Below are 20,910 nucleotides of genomic sequence, written 5' to 3' on the forward strand. Positions count from 1 at the left end.
CATAATGCGGGGGGGAAATACATTATTATTCCCTGAAGCCTAAAATTAACATTCAAATTAATTAATTTTAATTTAGAAGTTGATTATCTTCAAAAACTTTTTATAAAAATTAGATTATAACAATTACTTTCACAGGAAACTAGCAAACTATTGATATTTAGGATCTGATTCCAATGAATTTAAAGCTTCTTTCTTAAAAAAACTTTTAGTTTACAATTAATCAGTTATCAAAAAATGAAAGCTGATTAATTATCTAAAGACTAATGAATTAGTCAACTAATCATTTCAGTTGTGGAGTACTGAGTTCTTGTTTGTCAGAACTTGATGCGATGCTTTTATTTTGAAAGGTGATAGGACGGAACTGATACCCTGCTGCTACTAAAGATAGTTCCGCCTTTTCCGGTTGAACCTTCTTCGCCTGAGCGGGACGCGGGAAATGCGAACGTCTCCAGGCGTGTTATAATAATAATAATAATAATAAATTTAAACACGGCGGTGGTCCGGTGATGATGTATAACCCGGAGAAAGCGGCCGGAGGAGAAAAAAAACGTGCTCCTCCCGTTAAAGTGCTGTCCTGTCAGCTGCGGACGGCGGAGAGCCAGGGGGAGGCGGCTGTCAGCGGCGACGTCTGGGTCGTCAGGCCGGCCAGGGGTGGCTCTCTTCCGGTGTCGCTGGTGTGGATGCAGGGGACCGTGCTGGAGGCGCAGCCGGACCGGAACACGGTGCTGCTCATGGACGAGACGGGCACGTTTACGGTCCAGGGCGTCAACAACATCCCCAGGGGGAAGCCATGTTTGTCCCAGGGTAAGTTCACTGATGTTGGAATAAATCATATTTGACATGTTTTATTTAGAGCCCGACCGATATATCGGTTGACCGATATTATCCTTTCACAGACACATCGGTATCGGCCGATATTTTAAGAGCACGACCGATATTATTGGTCAACTGATTTAAGCCTTTAAATGGGCATTTGTTTACATTTAATGTCAAATAAATATTTGTTATAAGTTCTATGTATTTGGTTCATATATGTATTCTCAATTTTTTATCATTTAAGATAAACTTAGGAATCATTGACAGATTAAAAAAAAATATATATATACATCGACCAATGTATCAGGAATCTTGTACTCCCAAATATCGATATCGGCCCCCAAAAATCCACATCGGTTGGGCTCCAGTTATATTTCATGTGTGGACGATACAACGAAGATTCTGCTTCAACCCTGTGTTGTTGTTGTTGTTGTTACAGGCAAGTATGTGATGGTGATGGGGGTGATCCAGGCCGGCCCCCCAGAGCCAGTCATCCGTGCGGTGAAGATGGCCGACCTCTCGGAGCGCGCCGAGCTCCACAGGCGGATGTGGAAGCTGGAGGTGGAGGAGCTGCAGCAGCTGCTGCTGGCCTGAGACCCACAGGACGACCTGCTCTGGTCACGTGTCTCCAGTTGGGTGTGGTATTGTACATATAGGTAATTGTTGACAAATATAAACGTACCCCAGTGTACTGAAGAACGGATTTCAGACTTTGGCTGGGGAGTCAGACTTCTATGGCAATATTTTGATGGTGAAATAAGAGTTGAGGACCTTTTTTAAAAAGGATAAATGCGAACATGTGGTTGAAACAGGTTTTCCAGCAAAAGGTGTGTCTGATCTTCTGATGCTTTGGAAAGAAAATGACTTGCAATTATGGGAGCATCAGTTATGGCTTACGATGATACCATCGCCTTTGCGAGGATTTGGTGTTCACTTACAGCAGATATTAAAAATTTTCCAATTACTTTAAAGACTGATGTAAATATTTATTTGTACCATTTTAGGATAGATGAATTAGGATTGTTAGTGGTTTTCAGGGCTATAACATTAAGCTTCTTCTTGATGGATTCTGTAAAAAATAAAAAAATATATTAATTTCTGCCTGTGACATACTAGTCAGTGGTGGAATATAATGAATTACAGTAGTATTAAATATAGTAAAAAAAAAAAGGTAATATTTCATTTCAAGAGTATTTGTTTTGTGGTACTTGGAACTTTTTACCACATTTAAGGGGAATTTAGTTTTTATTCGTTTGCTCTACAACAATCATTTGACACCTGTTATAATTAATGCCCTGTAAAATAGTTAAACAGCTTCACTTCCAACAACTCAAGTCAAAAGTTGCTTAATTAATACATCAGTAATAATCATATACAATATTTGAAAAAATACCAGTCATTTGTAATTTTGATACTATTAACATACCTTCAATGTAGAGTTTTACTTAATGTGTAATCAATAAGACAGCAGTTTAAACACGGGTTTTAAAAAAAAGTTTTATTTGGTGTGGTGCCCAATACACTGGTAACACTATTGGATAAATGGAAAATGACCTATGTTGATGGATTAAAATAAAAGAATATCAACTGAATTCTCAATTTAAGTATCCCATACTTAAAAACTTTAAAAGGAAAGGTCATCAACGAAAAAAAGGTCTAGGTCAACTGTTTAGGTATCGAACACGTCTCTGATCAAGGTTTACACATGCTCTTCATCACCATTTTCAGAGATTCTATTGAAAGGTGCATAGCAAAGTGTCGTACACTCAGTATTTGCTTTTAAATGTAACACTGGTGTAGTTCTGATCAGAGTAAACCAGCCACCAATCAGAAGGCCAGCCCCGAACACCCGCAATAAAATCATGCTGCAGTCAGGTTGTCTCCTGTGCACCCCAGGGGCCCTGTAAGGATCACCTGACTCAAGACTGTTTTGAATACTGTATAGTTATCACGTGAGCATGGTTATTGTCGTCATTATTATTTTATGTCTTTAAGCAGAAAACTGTATTTCCCAAAGTCATTATCATTTGGCGCTATAAGATGGTCTTTTCTGGCTTTGGCAAGTTTCATCAAAAGGAATTCCCTGCGCTCCATCCACTCTTTCAGCTCCTGCTCCCCGTGGGCCAGTTTACAGCATTCGTCCTCTGTGCACGTGCCTTTGAGGAACCTGTCAAAAAACACCAAACCAATGTCATCCATCAAAAAACAACGAAAAATCAGGGATAAAACGGTACACTATTCTCCGACAAGATCATCTCACCTCTCACAAACTTTGAAAGTGCCCGTGGGAAATCGATACTGCCAGCAGTTCTGGTCGTCCTCGGAGTTGAAGACCCGGTCTTTGTGCTTTTCTGACGTGATGTGCTGCTGCCACTGTTTCTCGCTGTTGCAGTTTTTACCACAGAGCCAACAGTGATTGCCAGCCTGTGAAAAAAACATTTACGCAAATGACTAATTACCATGTTTTTTTTTTTACAAAGTCAAATATGTCGTGTCTATTTGCGCAGTGGTGAGAACGGTCACATGGCCACCCCCCACCTGCTGTGCTTTTAAACTCACCACTTCCTCGGCGTAGTCTGTTGGCATGTGGATCTGTTTGCCGTTCTCCCTGACAGAGTTACCGCAGGTCTCGTCGCCCCAGCCAGGCTTCTGAGACAGCAGCCACTGCTCATAAAGCTGATCCATATCTGGAACTAAACGGGGGGGGGGGGGGGGGGGGGGGGTGTGTGTGTGTGTGTGTGTGTTAATGAGTGGTACATCACATATGAATTAAATTGTACAAATTAGAGAGCCCGACTCAACTCACTGTTGTTTTCCTTCATATACGTCCAAAGGTCTCTCTCTTCTACACTGTGAGCAAACGTGCAGTTCCCAATGTACTGACATTTCTTTCCAGCCGTCACGTGCATGCAAATCTGAAAAAAAAAAGGAAAACAATATTTGGTCATTCGTGCTGGGATTTGTTTTCAGACACACAGAACAAATGAGTAACTTGTTAGTAGAAAAACACATTGTCTCACCTCAAATTGAGACGGGATCGGCTTTTTGGTCGGAAGCGCTCGTACGGTCGTCCACTTTTTCCTTTCGTGGGAACTTACGAGCACCACCCGCCTGTCTTTAGCCCATCTGAAACATAAAGAGTGACATAGCGATGACGCACTGGAATGCAGTTAATTATTCAATACGTACCAATGAGACCTGTAACACTCACGTGTGTCTTGCCTTGGCTGAGCAATACTTCTTGTTTTTGTCGGCTTCGCTTAGTTGGCCGTTTCTCCAGCACTGGCCACAGACGAACATCATCTTCAGATTTGGAGGACCGAACCTCCTCTGTGTGGAAAGCTGCTGAGATTTAAAAAGGGACAGGTTGAAATCCTTGTAGTACGACACGAGGTTCCCACAGTGACAGCGATACTACTAAAGGGTCAACATGTCGCCCTGTCAAGCTCCAGAAAAGCTTTCGTCATTTAGGCTAAAAAAAAGTGTCACACTGACGACACCTTGCAGAATCTCAAGGTTTAATCCAAGGAGCATCACATCAAAAAATCAAAAACTAAATACTCTTTAATGCGTAACAATTTACACTCACTTTTGGTAAATCGTGAGGGTAAAAAAATGATCATAATTGGTGTCAAAGTCAGTGAGATTTATTAAAACAACAGACCCCTGGTGGATTACCTGGACTCCCTGCAATGAAGCTGTTGCATTCCAAAACTTCTTCGCCTCTTTGACAATATTTTCATGGGTGATACCTGATGCAAAGTAAAAGATTTTTTTTTTTTAAATGAATTTGCATATTCATAGTGACAAATACTATAAAAAGTGATTCCTTCTGGTTTGAGAAAGAAAAGGTTTTCGAAGACATGTAACTCTTACCGAGCTCGTGCTGCATCATCCAGACCTTCAGCTCGATGAGGCTGTGGGCGTAGAAGCAGTCATCCTCTCGCACGCAGCCGTAGCGGACTTCGTGGCGACAGAGATCTAGCTGGCAGTGGGAACTCAGGGGTCGGATTTTGGAATAACGGACTGTGTTCTCCTTCAAAATGTGGACCAGGCACCTAAAATACAAAAACCAGGGCTATAATGCTCCAAATCTTAGCCTGCTCTTTATTTCCTTATCTTATTCCCACAAGGTTGTGTTTGCTTTCAGTATTTTATTTGAACACTGAAGTCAAGTCGGCCGCTCATAGATACTATTTTGGGTAAACATGGTTGTTTTAGAGTTATATAATGTCGAATGACTTACTTATGATCCTCAAAGATGTGCTTCGTCACTGGATGGGAGCAAAGCGAAGGGTCGTCTTTGTTGGTTTTGCTGATTATTCTGGGCTTGTGGTCGAAGCACACCTGCAGATCACATTAAATTTAATCCAAGTTATTATGGAAATTAAGAAAAGGGTAGAGTCACTACAGAGGTTCAATCACAGGAGATGGTTTTGCTTTTTAATATGAGGCAATGTTTATGTATTATTATAACTACAGAGGTTCAATCACAGGAGATGGTTTTGCTTTTTAATATGAGGCAATGTTTATGTATTATTATATTCCTCTACTGTTGTATCCACTTAAAAGTCCATAACAACTGTTCCAAATCTGCAGCTACTAACAAGAACCAGAAAAAGAAATGATTACAGACACGGAAAAAAAAGAACTCCAATAAGGGCAATTATTTCCAAAGTTTTCAGATTTTGTTGTGTAAATGCTAAAAGTTTACGATTCTCAAACGGAGCAGTCATCTGTTGTCTTGACAGTGGAAGATAAGTTTCTTGTTAGAAAAATCTTTTTGGGGAAACATACATTTAGAATAAGACAATTTTTTTTTCTTCTGACACGGATATGAAAAATACCACTAACGTGCCTTATTTATGTCCGAGTTCCGATATCACTATACCCCTATAATTTTATCAAAGCAAGTTTGATTAATAAACGAGACACTCACTCCACAGAGAAACATGAATATCCCGTGATGCTCCTGTAAGATTTTGGGGACGGTCAACCTGAGGTTGGAGTTGTGTCCGAAAGGATCGAACAGCAGCTCTCTGGAGATGAACCCTTTTCGCTCTAGAGTCCAAACGTCAATCTCTTCCTGGCAGTACGCAAACGTGCAGTGACCAGGGTACATGCACTCTTTTCCAACTGCCACTTCTGAAACGACACGTTTTAGTCCAGGCGTGAGCGCAGCAACAGTCAAGTGTAAAAATTCCCAGGCACAAATACAGGCCAAGACATTAAACATAGCAGCAGGGAAGGTAAACAAGTAAACACACCTGGGTTCCTGAAAACTATCATTTAAAAAAGGCATTTATAAAATTCAATGCTCTTTTTCCCCCTTGAAAATTAAGATCCGATTCAGAGGGACATTGTTTTTTAAACACATTTGTAAATGTTACCTTTGCAAATGTAATACGGTCCAACGTATAGGGTTTTCGTTGGTCTGGGCCGAATGAGCTTCCACATTTTGTCTGTTGAATGTTTGATTCTGCCGAGTAAAGCGTCCTTTTTGCATTTATGCTCTTCGGTGTGAAGTGTGTAATCCAACACGCCGGGCCCTGTGGATATGAAAATGGGGAGAAAAAAACAATAAAAACTTTATACGCCAAACACTAATTCCACTGCCTGAACAACAAAAACAACAAAAAAAAAATCCTTACCAGTTTTGACGTAGCAGACCGAGCAGGCTTGTTTGAATTCATGTGTTTCAGCTAAGGGGTTCTTTGCTAAATCCACAGGAGCAGGAAGACCCTTCACCTCAGGCATACCTACAGCCATCCCCATTGGGGTTTCCTTAATGTCTAGCTGTATTTGATATAATAAAAAGACAACATATTATCATGTAACAATACCTGGACATAAAACGAACTGCAATTAATAACATATGGAATTACCTGTGGCATGAACGGACTAGGACCATAATCTGAGAGGGAAAAGAATATCAGCCGATCATTAGTTTACCTATTCGATTGGATACTGATGGTATTATCAATACCGAAGTAAAACTACAAGATTAAAGAGGAAAGGAAATAGGTGCGATACCTGCTTTAAAGTCTGTTATGGTGAGAGTATCCAGCGAGTCCAGCTGTGGGGGCATGGCATCAAAAGTGTCCATACCAAAATACGCACTTGACCCCGATTTGTGATACAGCGGGGGCAAAGTCACGGTGCACTGCTGGGACCCACCGTGGAGGAACGGGTTGATGTGAGATGGCATTAGGAATGGATTTGACATGGAACTGCCCGAGGCAATACTGGTAGGCAGAGGAAGAGGCCCCATCACTGTGGGTATAACCTAAATAAAGAAATGAAGAAAAAGGAGAAAAATCATTAAATCACAATTCTTTTTGGATATCGACACTTGTGGTGTATTCATCCAAGAGACCCTGAGGTGGTATCTGTTCTCCTACCATGCCTGACTCGGGGCCAGCTTGGTCCAGGAGATCGTCTAGGTCGTCCCCGATAATGTCTGCGTCAAAATCTTGACTGGCTTCAAGTATCTGACAAGTTTTAGCGGCTCTGCACCCGTTAACAAATGTGAGTGCGGTGAGACCAGCCGTCGTGGGCACGGACACGGGGAGGGAAATGGACTCGAAGCCCGGGGGTTCGGATGGGGTCACGGATGAGATACTGTTGTTGGGGGGGAAATCATCCACCACTGCTTCATTCAGGGGTGGGTGCACTGCCACTGGAGCTTGGATGGGAGACAGGACCGGAGCCAAAACGCTGCCTTCCTGGGTCAACTGAGGCACTTCTGAAAACACAAGGCGGGGAAGATGAGCAACTGTTGTCCTGCCCGGCTTTGACACACACAAAAAAAATCAAGGCTGTGCTAATTTTTTTAACTTACCAACTTCTATATCTTCAACGGAAGATGAGCCATGGGAAAACTTAAAATAAAAAGGACATTCATTGATCAGTACATGTCTCTAGAGAGTGCAGGTACATATTTAAGGCTTTGAAATAGAAAGTGATGTTGCTCACCTTGTCACACGATGCATCTTGGTAATTTGATCCTTGCAAAACATTCAAGGCAGGCTGTTCAAGAGTGAAAACACCCAAATCAATTTGATTAAACTATGAATTTTTGAAAGACATGAAGCTGCACAAATCCAAAATTGTTATGACATGAAGTATAAAGTGCAACCTGTTCCAATTAGGATTTCCACTTCCGTCTCAATTTATATGCTTATCAGTTTGTCAAGTGTTTGCGACACACATACCTTGCTCCTCACATAAGCTTTACGGATTTTCAATCCCAAAATTTTGGCAAGGTCCTGAGTCAGCTGTGTGACACTGGGATCCTGGGGAGAAAATAAATATTAAAAGAAAAATTATCCAGAGACACTCTGGACAATCATTACCTTTAATCTTTGTGTAAACACGCTATACTCCTAATTTTTTTAAACATATTTTCGAATAAAAAGATGGACCAAAATTGAACACCATCACTCCACTAGGTGGAGGTGCAGGAGGCCTGGCTGACATTTCAGTTTGCTTTAATTTTTAAAAAGGGAGAGGATTTCCAGCTAACATTTGGATAAGCTAACATTAAAAAACACACCGAAGATGCACCTTACCTGGGGCACAGCGAGAGAGCATTTGGCAACAGTCTCATAGGCCTCCTGATGCCTCCCTAGCTCCTTCAAGGATTTTGCTTTCCTGAACAGTGCTCTGTAGTTGCCCTCGTTAAGATGGAGAGCCTTTTCACAGTCTTCTAGTGCTTGGTCATACAGTCCCTGAGAAAAAAGACATTGCAGAGTTGTGGAAAGCTGTATGTGGTGCTGTAGGGCAGACTGGACAAAGACACTGCTCTTTGATCAAAATGTTCAGCGTTTGGCGGATTGAGTCTGGAGTGGGTGTGGCCCGACACCTCCCTGACAACAGAGGCCCTCTCAGCCGACAGGTCCAAGCATAATTTACGTTTTTTTGGTCAGTGTGCAGTGAACTTCAGGGGACATTTTGGTCCCCAGAAGTTGCTGCAGAGTGGGTGCTCCGTGCTGCTCTACAGGTCGCCCTGTCCGCTTGGTGACAATGTGTGCGATGGGTACATGCAGCTGCAAACCAGGATCCCAGTTGACATGGTAATTTACAGCTCACAACTTAATATGTCGTGAGCGTAGTTCGAAACACATCAGCTGGGAGGAATAACTTGTCTTATTTTACGAGATAACTTGAACGCTGCAGCGTTCCACTGAGCCTAATTCACTATTCTGGCAATTCGATAAAAGCAGTGCTTAACAGTGTATGCTGAAAAAAAAAAAAGGAGCAGATCATGGTCAAGTTTAGTCCTAATCTTGCTGTGTTCCGACTATACACACATTTCTGCAGCAGCTGCTTACGCACACAACACCCACTTGTATTTTCTTCCTCCCCACCCCCAATGCAGGCCGATAGAGAGGAGTTTGCAGGTTCTCTCTCCATCCATTGTTCACATTCATCAATAAGGTGAAGGTGGTTTAAATATTCTCCAATTAATTTGAATGTGGAGTTACAGAAAAATTAAAAGCTCTCAACAAGGCTGCTAGCCTTGCCACCAAGGCAAATGTTTTGCCCGTCTATAAGCAGTGGGTCAAAGAGATACTGTGTATAAATAGATGTAAATACATTTTGTTTTGCAGTGAAGCGTCAGTTTATTTCAGAGTTTTTAAAGTAGATTATATTCAGTCCGAACGCAAAGGTTATACTCATAATACTTAAACCTAAATACTTTTTTTTCATTGGGGGAGGGTGGTGGACGGGTCTGCCCCCGCTGCTAGGATAAAAATCCTAGAGGAATTATCGTCTTAAATATTTTATAGGAAAAGCAAACCGCTGATTTATTCCTACAAGCACCGGCACTTCCAGTGAGCAAATCATTTTTTATACACTAAACAGCACAGTGGAGAGCAGGAAATCCAGATAGTGGGGCCATATGATTGACGACTCAAATTCTGTCTCAAATTACCACAAATGCCTCTTGTCAGTTTGGTATCATTTTGGTTATTTACTGTCATTTTTGGACATTCACAGTATTTAAGCAATAAAATCTGAATCCTTGGAAATGTTTAAGAAATTGAGGACAGAAAAATTTGGCAAAACCGAACTGCTATTGAAACTGCATTTACATTGGAGACCCCATATCATACACAACATTTTGTTTGTGTTTTTGTGATTTGTTTTATGCAGTAGAAGTGACCAAACTGCTCTCTCAAACGTGATGTGGCGAAAAGCGTCCACAACGGGCAAATTCTACTGATTCACAATTCACATGAACATGATTATTCTACAAGAGGCAAAACTGCTTTCCTTGTTCCATTTAATTTTTTTGTTATTCAGCTTATGTGTGTAAACTGTAAGAACATAGGGAGTGAGAGTTTAAAGTGTTTTGTGTCTGAAGGTAACCACCTACTTACCGGAACAACATTCAGGTACGCTGCCGCCCGATTCGCATACAGCTTTTCCAGTAAACTATTTGGGACACAGATTTCTTCAGAGTCGGCGTACTCCGCTATGCTCAAGGCCTCTGTGTACATCTCGATGGATTTGGTCCACTCCCCCTCTTTGAACACGTCATTTCCTTCACCGAAAAGATTCCACACCAGGTCCTTGATGAACACCTGGAAATGAGAAAAGAACAGAAAGAAAAGATAGTCAATGTTCAAAGTGCCGCTGACCTGTCACCTTATTCTGAAAACAGAAACCCACAAGCTCCAGTGTCATGTCGCCCAGTCAGCGACCCTAAACAAATGTAACTCAGTGTACATTACAAGTAGTGAAGCCGAATGAAAGGTTAAAATTTACATAGGTTACCTCATACTGCTCTTGACTTCCAGGAAATGGAAGAGTTGATCTGAAAGCAAACAAGGTTTGAGTTACAACTTTTCAAAGCTCCAGCTATACAAAAACTACAAATCTGAGAAAGAAGAGTTCAATTCAGTACAAAGTGCAATTGTAAATACGCTTAGTCATTCTAAATGCAGCATCTTATTCTACATAATTATTTTTAAAAAATTGAATTGTTTTAGTTGCCACAGCAACATTTTATTCACAATGTCACTGGCATTCACTGTTTTGGTTTGGGTAAATTGTTAAGATTTACCAGTTACTACACTAAATATAATGCTTTTGGTTTATACAAGGTGTTTTGTTTTGGGCTCATAAAAACAGATATGAACTTGCGACATATGGACAGCACAACAGGACAAAAATACCCCATATCGTAAATCATTACATTTTAAAGTGAAGACATATTTAAGGTTTGTTTAAGGTTAGGGTTAAGTCGGGTTTGGATGAGGCAAGTAGTAAATATGATTACGGTGAGAGTAAGTGTCCAGGAAATGAAAGTAAGCCAGTTTAATATCCTGTGTGTTTGTGGGGGTTTGATTGGTGGTTGCTGTATGTGCAGGTGCAGACTGCACTGGCAGCAGAATGCAAACAAGTCAGCAAAAGCAATATTCTGTAAACAGCCAATCCCTCTACAAACCAGATTCAACTCAACAACGATATGTCAACTTGCCACATTGTATTTTCCATTTCAAGTAAGAAAAACTTGAATATTCATGATTGTTGTGTCAAGTTGTACTAAATGTAAATGAAAGCCAGGTAAATTCACTGACACATACTGATGACTTCCGTCACAGTTCCAATTCTTAAATTCTGTCGCCAAATTTTTAAAAATTAATATCGATCAGTGTTGGACAAACTAAAAAAATATTCACACCTGGATGCCGACACAAACCACGGTCATTGTCAAGAGTACTAGCTGAGACAGTTATTGCTCACTTGGTGCATTTGCAAAAAATTTGAGGATTTGATTTAATGTGCCATTAAATGTGATGATAGAAAATATTTTTACAGTCACAGTAAAGTTGTTTTGAATTGAAAGTCCGTTTTTGTTCCGACTTTGGTGTGAAGTTGGAATGTGGTATAAAAACAAACAGACGCTGTAATCAAAATATGTTGTATTTATGTTTAGAGAAACACGACACCCCTTTTCAATATTTGCATGATAACTAAGAGCGAAGAACTGGAACAGGAGGGACAGGCATATAAATATTTTTATGGACGTATGGACGTTAATCAAAGCATCTGTATTGGCTTAAAAGTAAAGTCAGGCACTTTGTGGGATGGACATTTGTGGCAAAAGTGTAACATTTGACGAGTTTTTGAGCCTGATTATAAAGTTACGTTTATTTGTTTTAATGTGTATAACGTCAGCAACCCTGCAACTTGTGTACCAAAATATTCACAGACTTTGTCTATCACGCTTGTATCTCACTCGCACACTGCCTGCACGGATGTCAGCGGCAAAGTAACATTGAAGTTCAGTCTTCTTTCTGATTACTGGGCAACCCGCCCCTGGGCTGAGAGATAACACTCGGCAACATGCAGGACTGTACATAAACTCATCACATGTGAAATGTCTCCAATGGCAGAATATTCTGTCTAAAGCCAGTTGATGTTTTTACTTGTCTTGAAGCTTCTTCCCCACACATTTCAGTACTCAGTTATTACCCCTCAATATTTAAGTATTAACAAAATTAGCATTGCTCATTAAAATTGGCGTTACGGTTTGTATATTCCTCTAAAAACTTTACACGTCACAACATCTGTGAAGCTTCAAGTTGACTGCACAGCGATGATGTGCACTGTAGTATTTTAAGTATCCCTTTTGTTTTACATACAAGGGCAGTGTCAGATTCGATGAAATGCAACACTGCACTGCCTGGCACAACTCTAAAAACAATGAGTGGATGCATAATGCGAGTCCACCAGAGATGCACGAACACAAAATAACCCACATTAAAAACACAACAAAGCCAGTAATCAGCTTACTCGCTGACACCCAGCTGATCTGAGCAAGCAATACGTGATGCAATAGATGACAGATTCTTCCGGCACTGTGAGAACTACAGAGGATGACCAAGCCTTTTTCATTTACTTGTGGTGGATTAAACTCTTCATTTTAAGAAACTCTTCATTTTAAGAAATCCCAGCTGATGTTTTAGGTCCAACGTCATTAAACTTTACACAAGTGTCACTACTAGGAGATGAAATGTTGTTTTAGTGAAATCTGGGTATTCTGGGATCCTCTGACACAGCATCCCAGCATACAACCAAGCAGTGACCTTAACCGAACCCCAGCTTGTGCCACTCTAGTAGTAGTCATAGAAGTTACCACAGCCCTGGACTCGGGTAGATAGCCATCAATTTAATCAAACTGCAATGTTGTTTATAAAGAACCAATCTTACCACTGTTTTGAAAGTATTTCTAAAAGACTCAAAGTGGTTTTCAAACCATCTAAATTTGAATAAAAGTGTTTTGCAGACGGAATATTTTACGTGTAGGCGATTACAAGGGTCTTGGTTAGTGTTGTCAATCATCACCTGTCACTTTCTTCTAGAGAAACCAATGGACCGCTCCGTGACCCCGGTGGTACACGAGTCTGGTCTGTGATAAAACCAGGACACTTACTGGATGAACTGCAGGCCCTTCTGGATCTCCTGCCAGCGACTGCGTCTGTCCTGACACGCTCCAGACATGTTTGCGTGTGGTGATGTCCGCTCCTCAGTCAGCACCTGGAATCATGACATACATTCTCATCATTCTCATCATTACTGTTACTGCACTGACCGGAAACCGGCGACAGGCAAACGATCCCCGACAGTGACAAGGCAAACACACCCGTTGCCTACGGATCGGCTCCATCAGCAGGTTGTCCAACTGGTTAACTGGCAGCTCTGTGGCAACAGTCAGAGGCTCAGGTCTCCAGGAGTCACCCCTCAACGTCGATCGCTTCCGCGTACAGTGTGAGCGTCGACGGTGCCGATCCGGAAGTTAACTTCTGCTAGTGATGTCAACAAAGCAGCCTTCAGCCTTACCGGCAGACTTCGAACTGAACAAGCGAAGCTGTCCGACCTCTGGGGGGGATATTGGAGCGCACGCTGTTCCAGTCAGCTGTTCTGTCGCGTTGTGAAGTGAAGAGGGTGAAATCACAGCGCGCCAACACCCGCCAAATTAAAAACCGTTCCAACCCCCGTTTCATCGCCGTGGAGCTTCTCTTGTTTACTTTTAAGTGATGTGAAACATGCTGCTAATCAGACGACGACGATGATGATGTAGCAACATGTATACTCAACTCGTGGAGCAGGAAAAGAGTGCGGCAACTTCACGTTGGCTGTAGGCGGATGCGCGGACGTCCCCGCTCAGCTCAGCAAAGCCGCACACTAAACGCTCCCCTATGAACGCTGTTTTGTGCACCGCAAGGCGACCAGTCGCGGTTTGTTCCGAGGGCGACGGACTGGGCTGTGGAAATTGTGGCGTTTGCGTTGCGGCTGTGCAACGCGGGCGTCGTCCGATAACGGATGCACACCACTTTAGCGCACGTGTGTTGCCAACGGCCAGGCACCGCGGAGGAAGCATCACCTGCTAGCGAAAGCTTAGCAAACTGTTTGTCCACCGCCGACACACACACACACACACACACACACACACACACACACACACACAGCCGAAACACGGGGACTCGATCAGCTACGCGACGCGAGCCGGACAGGTCACGAGAAGTGGCCCCGAAGCCGACAAAAGAAAAAGACACGACCAAGTTAAAACTACTTCCCCAGCGCAAACAATAGCGACCTGGGCATGTTGAGCTCCCGTTTGAGACCCGGCAAGTGTCACAGAAACGAGCAAAGCAGCGGCTGTCGGTCGTACTCACATGGATGGATCCTTATTCCAAGCGAACCTTACGCCGGTTCTCTGAAAAGGAGTGTAAATGTTTGTTACTTTCGTTTTAGCTAAAATAACTTAGCTAGATGGCTGTATCGCTGAAGGCCGCCGTTTGCTTTCTTCTTCTTCGGTGGTGGGCGGCTGGAGCGAACATCGACCACACTTGCACTGCTGCCCCCCGCCGGCAGGGGAGAGACACGACAACACCTCGCACACAAAACGACGATACAACTTTTTGCATTTGGAAATACACCGATAAAGGTAAGAGATACGATGAAACACACACACACACACACACACACACACTTACACACTTGAACAAATTCAATTCGAAAGAAAGTAAATGGATAGACGTTTGTTAGCAAATTTTGTTGTTGCATTGTTGTAGTTTAATTTGCCTCCAGCACCCTCCAGCTAATTCCCATCTGTTTGCTATGTGCAGATCAAATTTCTTTCCTATTGCGTCTCGCTGTACTTGCAAACAAAACAAAGTTAGGTTACAGGGCTTGCTGCAGGAAAACAACAGTGAGTTGCCACATCAAGCAAAACAAATCTACCTAGGGTATTAATAAAGTAACCTGAACCTGAGTTTCTTTCATCCTTTTCATTTTTTTTGTCAGAAGCTCAAGATAAAATAAAAATGAATGCGACAAGCCAATTGCCATTATTTAGAAAATATATTTAGCCCTTCATATTCTAGGAATTAATTAATGAGGACATTAATTTGCTATTCTATTCATTCACAACGAAGGCAACTTTGAACAGTGGACTTCACCTTTAGTCTCACCTTTGTGTGAGTCGGTGTCATACACATTGTTTCCATTCCTCCAAACCTGAAAAGCACTTAAGAGGTAATACGATTTAGACTGTTAAGCCTAATTGCGAATCTTGGCAGTGGATTTCATCCTTATGTCCCTCATTTGAATTCATCAACACATAAAGCAGCTCAGATTCTCACCTGGTCTGAACTTGGAACCGTTTTCTTCTTCTTCTTCTTCTTCTTCTTCTGTGTTTTTTTTAGTGCCGTCGCGGCTCCTGTGGGGAGGTCAGGTTGGCAGCGCCTCCACGGAAATTTGAGGGGAAAAGAGGAAGAAAAGAAGTAATATGCGACGACAATAAAACACCAAACTCAGTTTGAGACTCTCTGTGTATTTTACTGAATAAATATAAATGTGCGATTTTGTTGCAGGTGACTGCCGAGTGTCGGGTCGACTCCCGTCGGGGCTGACGTCACTGTGCGAGATCAAAACGGCCATCAAAGGAACGGATATATATATTTCATTTATCAAAGGAGGCTGGAAACCGATAGGGCTGGGCTTCCTTTGGTTTAAAAGAAAAGGAAAAAGAAAAAAGAAAGAACCAATCAGAAGTGCGTTCACTGCTGTTGTCAGGTAGAATTCTGTATCTCTAACGTATAGGTTTTTTTAAATTGAAGGGAGGTGTGTGTGTGTGTGTGTGTGTGTGTGGCATATTTCTGCCTCCTCACGGAAATTACCCACCAGCAGCTTACCTGTTTGGTAAGATTTTAATTTTACCAAAGATAAGGTAAGATTTTACAAAAATCTTACCAAACAGGGTTCCTTAAGGCTGAACCTCACACACCTTATGGGTTTCTGGGAGGCCACAAACGTCACATACTCAAAGCTGCTCATCAACACTAATTATGACAATTGACTATGAATTTAGGATGTAACACTGTTTGATACAGTTGCAGTCCTCTGAATCTCTCCCGCCTTTTGTTTTTTCTCATTCAATGTGAATGTGTCTTTTTGGATCCTTCTTTTCTTTGCGCAGTCTTAATCACGCACCATCCTCAGCCTCCTTCCCTGGGAGGTTTCTCTCTGCTCAGTCCGTTGCACATCTGTGGCTCTTAACATTGGCTGGATGTCGGTGTATTTTTTTTTCTTGACCTCAAGCACATTTGGTTTATTCTTAAATTAAATTCAATTGAGGGTGTAGTACTGTTTGGTACACGTTCACAGTCCTCTGAATCTCTTCCCTTTTTGTTTTTCCTCATTCAATGTGAAAGTGTCTTTTGTGGATCATTCGTCTGTGTGCATTCTTAATCACACCGTCCTCGAGCGAGTCTAAAGTTGGTGAAGACTAGAACTAATCTCTGGGTTTTTAACCCTCTGCTCAGTTCATTGCACATTTGCAGCTCATTCCTGCTCCGATTTGACATTAACATGTTCAGTCCGGGTGGGTTCAGCTTGATAGGATCTTGGCTGGATGTTTTGTGGCAGTGGATTGGCCAAGCTGAGTATAATCAGATACATAGGGATGTGTCTCCTCATGCAGTACAGGCACCCTGGCAGCTATAATAACAGCCAGGAGGAGGCGCTTATCTCACATTGTGCAGAAGTATCTCTGAGGAACTGAATCACAGAGAGAAAAAAAAAAAAATAAGCCTGTGAATATATCCCCTGTTATCAAACCCAAACCATGTGTCTTTTATGATTTAGCTGCCCCGACATTACCACATTATGGATGACAACGGAGTCCGGCGTGACAGGGCCAGAAAATATACTCTCAGAAACCATAATAAAAAGATGGAAGGCAAAGATATGACACGATTCATGCCATCTCCGGAATCGGGTCTGCAATTTGTCAAATACACAACCTCGGCTGTTAAACTTAGACACTCGAAGTGCTGCTCAGTAAATCACACTGACAATAACGATGGCTGCAGCATGTCCATGAGTGTTTTGCTTTACGGGGACGAGGTCTGTTCTGTTTACCGCACTGACACGTTTATTTACAAGAGGAGGAGATGGGTGAGAGGCCTGGGTCGATCTCTTCACGATTACGGAGGAAAAACGATGTTATTAAAGTGTGATTATTACTATCATTAGCAAGTCTGTCTGCATTTGTTTTGAGGGCGCTGAAACTATACTGGATATTGTGTTGTTTAAAGTACCTGGCAGTGTGCTCTGTGAGCAACAATTAGTCCTGTGATGACGTTTATTTGAGTTGTCTGTACCCACTTTCATACATTCAGCTCTTTTTATACTCAAACAAAGTTTGATAAAAATTTGACCAATTGATTTTTCATATATATTCTGTACCCAATGTATAACGTATGAATATAAGATATTTGGGTGTTTCAAAAATGATTCTAGTTGTATTTGTTAACTATTAATCTTGAACTTAAATCACCATCCAGATTGACTCCTTAATACATTGTTGTAACAGGTCTTGAATGGGTTCATCATTAATTTGTGAAGCCCTTACATGTCTTGACTCTCCTGGAGAGTAAAAAAAAAAATATATATATATATATATATATATATTTCAAAACACACGCAAAAAGAAAATTAACTCCAGGCTGTCTCCTCTAGGGGGCGTACAGTTTTGCAAACACTGGATTAGCCGTCTGGCCAATAGTGATGCTCAGGAGATTATTTAAACAGCATCTAAAAAAAGCTGCCCACTCAATGCCCTGCTCACAGAGTGGAAGTGAACAACACTTGCTTGTGGAGTCGAGCTGCCTGTCGCATGCCATGTCTGCCTTCTACCGGCTACTTCTCCTCCTGTCTGGTGAGTTTCTCGTTTACTTTGAAGAGGAGCTGTGACTGGTGGTGATGAAATGCAGAGGGCTTTGAAAAATGAATTTGAGAACACAGGAGGGAGTCAGCGAAGGCAACAGCCTGGGGGGGGGGGGAGAAGCTACCTGTGTTTATATGCACAGTGATTCGGTCAGAGTTATGCGAAGGCAGCAAGTCAATAAGATACATATGCATGAAATTGATGTTGCTCCCTTTACAAGCAATATACGTCGCCAGCTTTTCAAGTCTGCAGATAGTTGAGATGGAACTGTCTGATGCTTGTGAGGAGCAATATGTAAGAAAGTGTAAAGTCAATCTTCTGAGTCTTATTCACTATTAAAGGGCCCATGTGGATTTCACAGGTGAGCGAGGCATGCATGTACCTTTGTAGATGTCTGGGATTCATATGGCCAATTCAATGTGGGGCGTCATAAATGCAGGACATGGGACAAAAACAGGAATATCTTTGTGAGCCAATACTGCTGCAAAAAAACCCAAAAAACACAGTTTTTCTGAGACTTAAATGCTTAATTGTTAAGATTGTGTCTGTGACTCTGCAGAGGTTCCTGTTATTGTCTATGTAGTAAAAGTCTGAAAACAAAAGCAGCAGTGACAAGAAAAGAAATAACCGTCAGACTTGTTTCCACAGAGACAGATGAGTTTGTTCTTCCTCTTTTGTCGTTTATTGCTCCTTGTAGTGGCCGTGGCCTCTGTGGCGGCCCGCAGGTCCCAGCGGGCGAAGAGAGGCCTGCTGGAGCTGGCAGGCGTCATCAAGTGCAGCACGGGGAGATCGGCCTTGGCGTACATGATGTACGGATGCTACTGTGGCCTGGGTGGTCAAGGCTGGCCCCGGGACCAGGCAGACTGGTGAGGCGGCAGCTTGGAATCACGCACTCCTCTCGAACCTGAGCCGAAAGAAAAATACAACGCCGCGTGGGCGACACCTGATGATAGCGTGTGTGCCAGCAATGTAAACAAGTCGACACTATACATGTGGCCCGCCTATACATTATGTGGTGCAAAAGATGTAATTCAGTGTTCAGCCCCTTCGCTCCTGGGGCGGGGGCCCCCTCGGCTCTTCTCCGCCCCCCTACGTCCTGGTGGGTACACACAGTTTCCGTTTGGTAACGAGTCGACCGAACCGCAAAATGCCGTGCGATGGGATGGAAGGAGGACATGTTGTCCAACGTTTGCTTCAAAATAGGCCCCAGGAATCCCACACCCAAATCCTAATTGCCGTCTCTGTCTTTTTTCCTTCTTCAACGCAAGGCCTTGAACCCCTCGCAAACCAGTTGGCTGCTAACTATCTGTTGAGGAAACCCATGTGGTGATCCGGCCCTGCCTTTAAAATAGCAGTGGTGCGATTCAAACCACAGCGCAGTGACTATTCCCACCTACTGCTTCCTCGAGTCTGGTCTAGACTGACTTTTGACTGCTGCAACCTATCAAAAATCATCTCAATTGTGTTGTTTGCTCTGTATTTTTTCCGTCCGTACAGGTGTTGCCACCGGCACGATTGCTGCTATGGAGACGCAGAACGTCTGGGCTGCCAAACCAAAACCGACCAGTATCAGTGGACTTGTGAGGACAAGACAGCCGAATGCGGTAAAGCATTTCTGATGTTTATGCACCATTTTACAATAATGGTATAAAAAAAAAGAAAAGAAAAGAAAAAGGCTGCTATGTAATCTGCTCACAAAAACAAAGATGCTTGCCAGTATAAAACAAACTGACATGTTTAAACCCGAAAGTCAGACACAGATCAGTCTGTGTGGGGGGAAGACAGGACATTTACAACAAGATGGCAGCAACCTTCCCGAGGTTTATACACGAAAGTAATATAAATATTAAATATTTTCAATACAATTCAACTACTCTGAGCTCCCTGTGATTTTCAACTCAGGAGACAGATGCCTCTCATTCAATGGTTAGGATGCAAACGAGGAATATGGCAAGAGTTGTTTGTGCCTCCAACAGCCAAGCTTTTACAAACTTCAGAACTTTTTGAACATTCATGGGAAAACCACAGAAAGAAATTTCATATTTAATGGAAATTCTCTTGTGTGACTAATAAAACATAATTTTTTTTTTACTGTATGTTCTCCGTTGCAGACGATTTGAAGGACAAATGTGAAAAGCTGCTGTGCAAGTGTGACAGAAACGCTGCCAGGTGTTTGAGGAGAGCACCTTTCATCCGAAAGTACGCCCTATGGCCCGACTTCATGTGTGGGTACAAACAACCGATGTGTAACATTTACTGACACAATAAACGCATCTGCACGTCCCGTGTGCCTTTTGTACAGTACAAGATGTCACGGTTACTGAGGGGAAATCAGTCGGAGACACTATGTTGTGGGTTGTTGTTTTTTAAATGTCGATGCCCCATGATTGTCTGGAGAGGCATGAATGAGGATTATATACAGCTGCAGCAGATTCGTCGCAATGAAAAAAAACGGCAACTCGAGCATTCCTGTGCCGAGGGTCAGATGTTAATCGGCGAGGGAGAGCTCACATAACCGGCTGCTCACAACGGTCGACTCTCATTCAGTGAAACCCTCTGCAGGCGAGTGTCCGCCTCATAGCTCTGGAGTCGGCTCCCGGTGCTCTTGCGATGTTTCTGAATGCAATTAATTCACTGGAGTTATAAAAACAAAAGGGTTTTGGAAAAAAATAAGGCAAATTGACTGGAAGAATTGAGTTTTTATTTGAACTTTTCCTTATAAAGTCTGTCTTTTTGCCCTAAAATAATGTAGGTTGTTTTTTTTCATTTAGTTGGTCTATAGCAAATGTTTACTTAGCTGACTCATTCAGACCATATTTAGAATTTTTTTTTTCTAACTTTTAAGG

At 42.3% G+C, this 20,910-nt stretch overlaps 3 protein-coding genes across 8 annotated transcripts; 2 read left to right on the plus strand and 1 right to left on the minus strand.

Moving 5' to 3' along the window:
* The first annotated feature begins 398 nt into the window (after window positions 1–398).
* rmi2 (RecQ mediated genome instability 2) lies at window positions 399–1,787 on the plus strand. The gene is made up of 2 exons (XM_035614376.2): window positions 399–804; window positions 1,256–1,787. The coding sequence occupies exons 1-2, from the start codon at window positions 507–509 to the stop codon at window positions 1,408–1,410; spliced, it is 453 nt and encodes a 150-aa protein (XP_035470269.2). The 5' UTR covers window positions 399–506; the 3' UTR covers window positions 1,411–1,787.
* Window positions 1,788–2,299: 512 nt separating this feature from the next.
* Window positions 2,300–15,607, minus strand: zc3h7a (zinc finger CCCH-type containing 7A). 6 transcript variants are annotated; one of them, XM_035614367.2, is made up of 25 exons: window positions 15,477–15,518; window positions 15,306–15,361; window positions 14,508–14,548; window positions 13,265–13,368; window positions 10,600–10,639; window positions 10,203–10,406; window positions 8,388–8,546; window positions 8,031–8,111; window positions 7,792–7,845; window positions 7,658–7,697; window positions 7,218–7,561; window positions 6,850–7,102; window positions 6,702–6,730; window positions 6,468–6,612; window positions 6,207–6,365; window positions 5,756–5,961; window positions 5,063–5,163; window positions 4,693–4,874; window positions 4,495–4,568; window positions 4,028–4,161; window positions 3,837–3,942; window positions 3,623–3,731; window positions 3,376–3,509; window positions 3,077–3,240; window positions 2,300–2,983 (listed from the first exon to the last, which is right to left on the minus strand). In XM_035614367.2, exons 4-25 carry the CDS (start codon window positions 13,330–13,332, stop codon window positions 2,794–2,796), a joined length of 2,976 nt encoding a protein of 991 aa, XP_035470260.1. In that variant the 5' UTR covers window positions 13,333–13,368; window positions 14,508–14,548; window positions 15,306–15,361; window positions 15,477–15,518; the 3' UTR covers window positions 2,300–2,793. The 6 variants fall into 6 exon arrangements, with proteins under 6 accessions (XP_035470260.1, XP_035470259.1, XP_035470261.1 ...); XM_035614366.2 differs by lacking the exon at window positions 15,306–15,361 and having other exon boundaries at window positions 15,477–15,588; XM_035614368.2 differs by lacking the exons at window positions 14,508–14,548; window positions 15,306–15,361 and having other exon boundaries at window positions 15,477–15,607.
* A 2,250-nt stretch (window positions 15,608–17,857) lies between these two features.
* pla2g10 (phospholipase A2 group X) lies at window positions 17,858–20,348 on the plus strand. Its single transcript, XM_035614375.2, has 4 exons — window positions 17,858–18,055; window positions 18,762–18,930; window positions 19,562–19,668; window positions 20,176–20,348. The coding sequence occupies exons 1-4, from the start codon at window positions 17,905–17,907 to the stop codon at window positions 20,322–20,324; spliced, it is 576 nt and encodes a 191-aa protein (XP_035470268.1). The 5' UTR covers window positions 17,858–17,904; the 3' UTR covers window positions 20,325–20,348.
* The last annotated feature ends 562 nt before the right edge of the window (window positions 20,349–20,910 follow it).

The sequence above is a fragment of the Scophthalmus maximus genome, chromosome 17 (genome assembly GCF_022379125.1).
Source record: "Scophthalmus maximus strain ysfricsl-2021 chromosome 17, ASM2237912v1, whole genome shotgun sequence".
Classification (NCBI taxonomy): Eukaryota; Metazoa; Chordata; class Actinopteri; order Pleuronectiformes; family Scophthalmidae; genus Scophthalmus; species Scophthalmus maximus.

Excerpts from the sequence above, each read along its gene's own strand:
- pla2g10 (XM_035614375.2), top strand. The coding sequence starts at position 17,905 with ATGCTCAGGAGATTATTTAAACAGCATCTAAAAAAAGCTGCCCACTCA. Across the intron at positions 18,931-19,561 it reads CCCCGGGACCAGGCAGACTG|GTGTTGCCACCGGCACGATT; the intron begins GTGAGGCGGCAG and ends CCGTCCGTACAG. Across the intron at positions 19,669-20,175 it reads GGACAAGACAGCCGAATGCG|ACGATTTGAAGGACAAATGT; the intron begins GTAAAGCATTTC and ends TCTCCGTTGCAG.
- rmi2 (XM_035614376.2), top strand. The coding sequence starts at position 507 with ATGATGTATAACCCGGAGAAAGCGGCCGGAGGAGAAAAAAAACGTGCT. Across the intron at positions 805-1,255 it reads GAAGCCATGTTTGTCCCAGG|GCAAGTATGTGATGGTGATG; the intron begins GTAAGTTCACTG and ends TTGTTGTTACAG.
- zc3h7a (XM_035614363.2), bottom strand. The coding sequence starts at position 13,498 with ATGGAGCCGATCCGTAGGCAACGG. Across the intron at positions 7,698-7,791 it reads AAGATGCATCGTGTGACAAG|TTTTCCCATGGCTCATCTTC; the intron begins GTGAGCAACATC and ends TTTTATTTTAAG. Across the intron at positions 3,732-3,836 it reads CGATCCCGTCTCAATTTGAG|ATTTGCATGCACGTGACGGC; the intron begins GTGAGACAATGT and ends TTTTTTTTTCAG.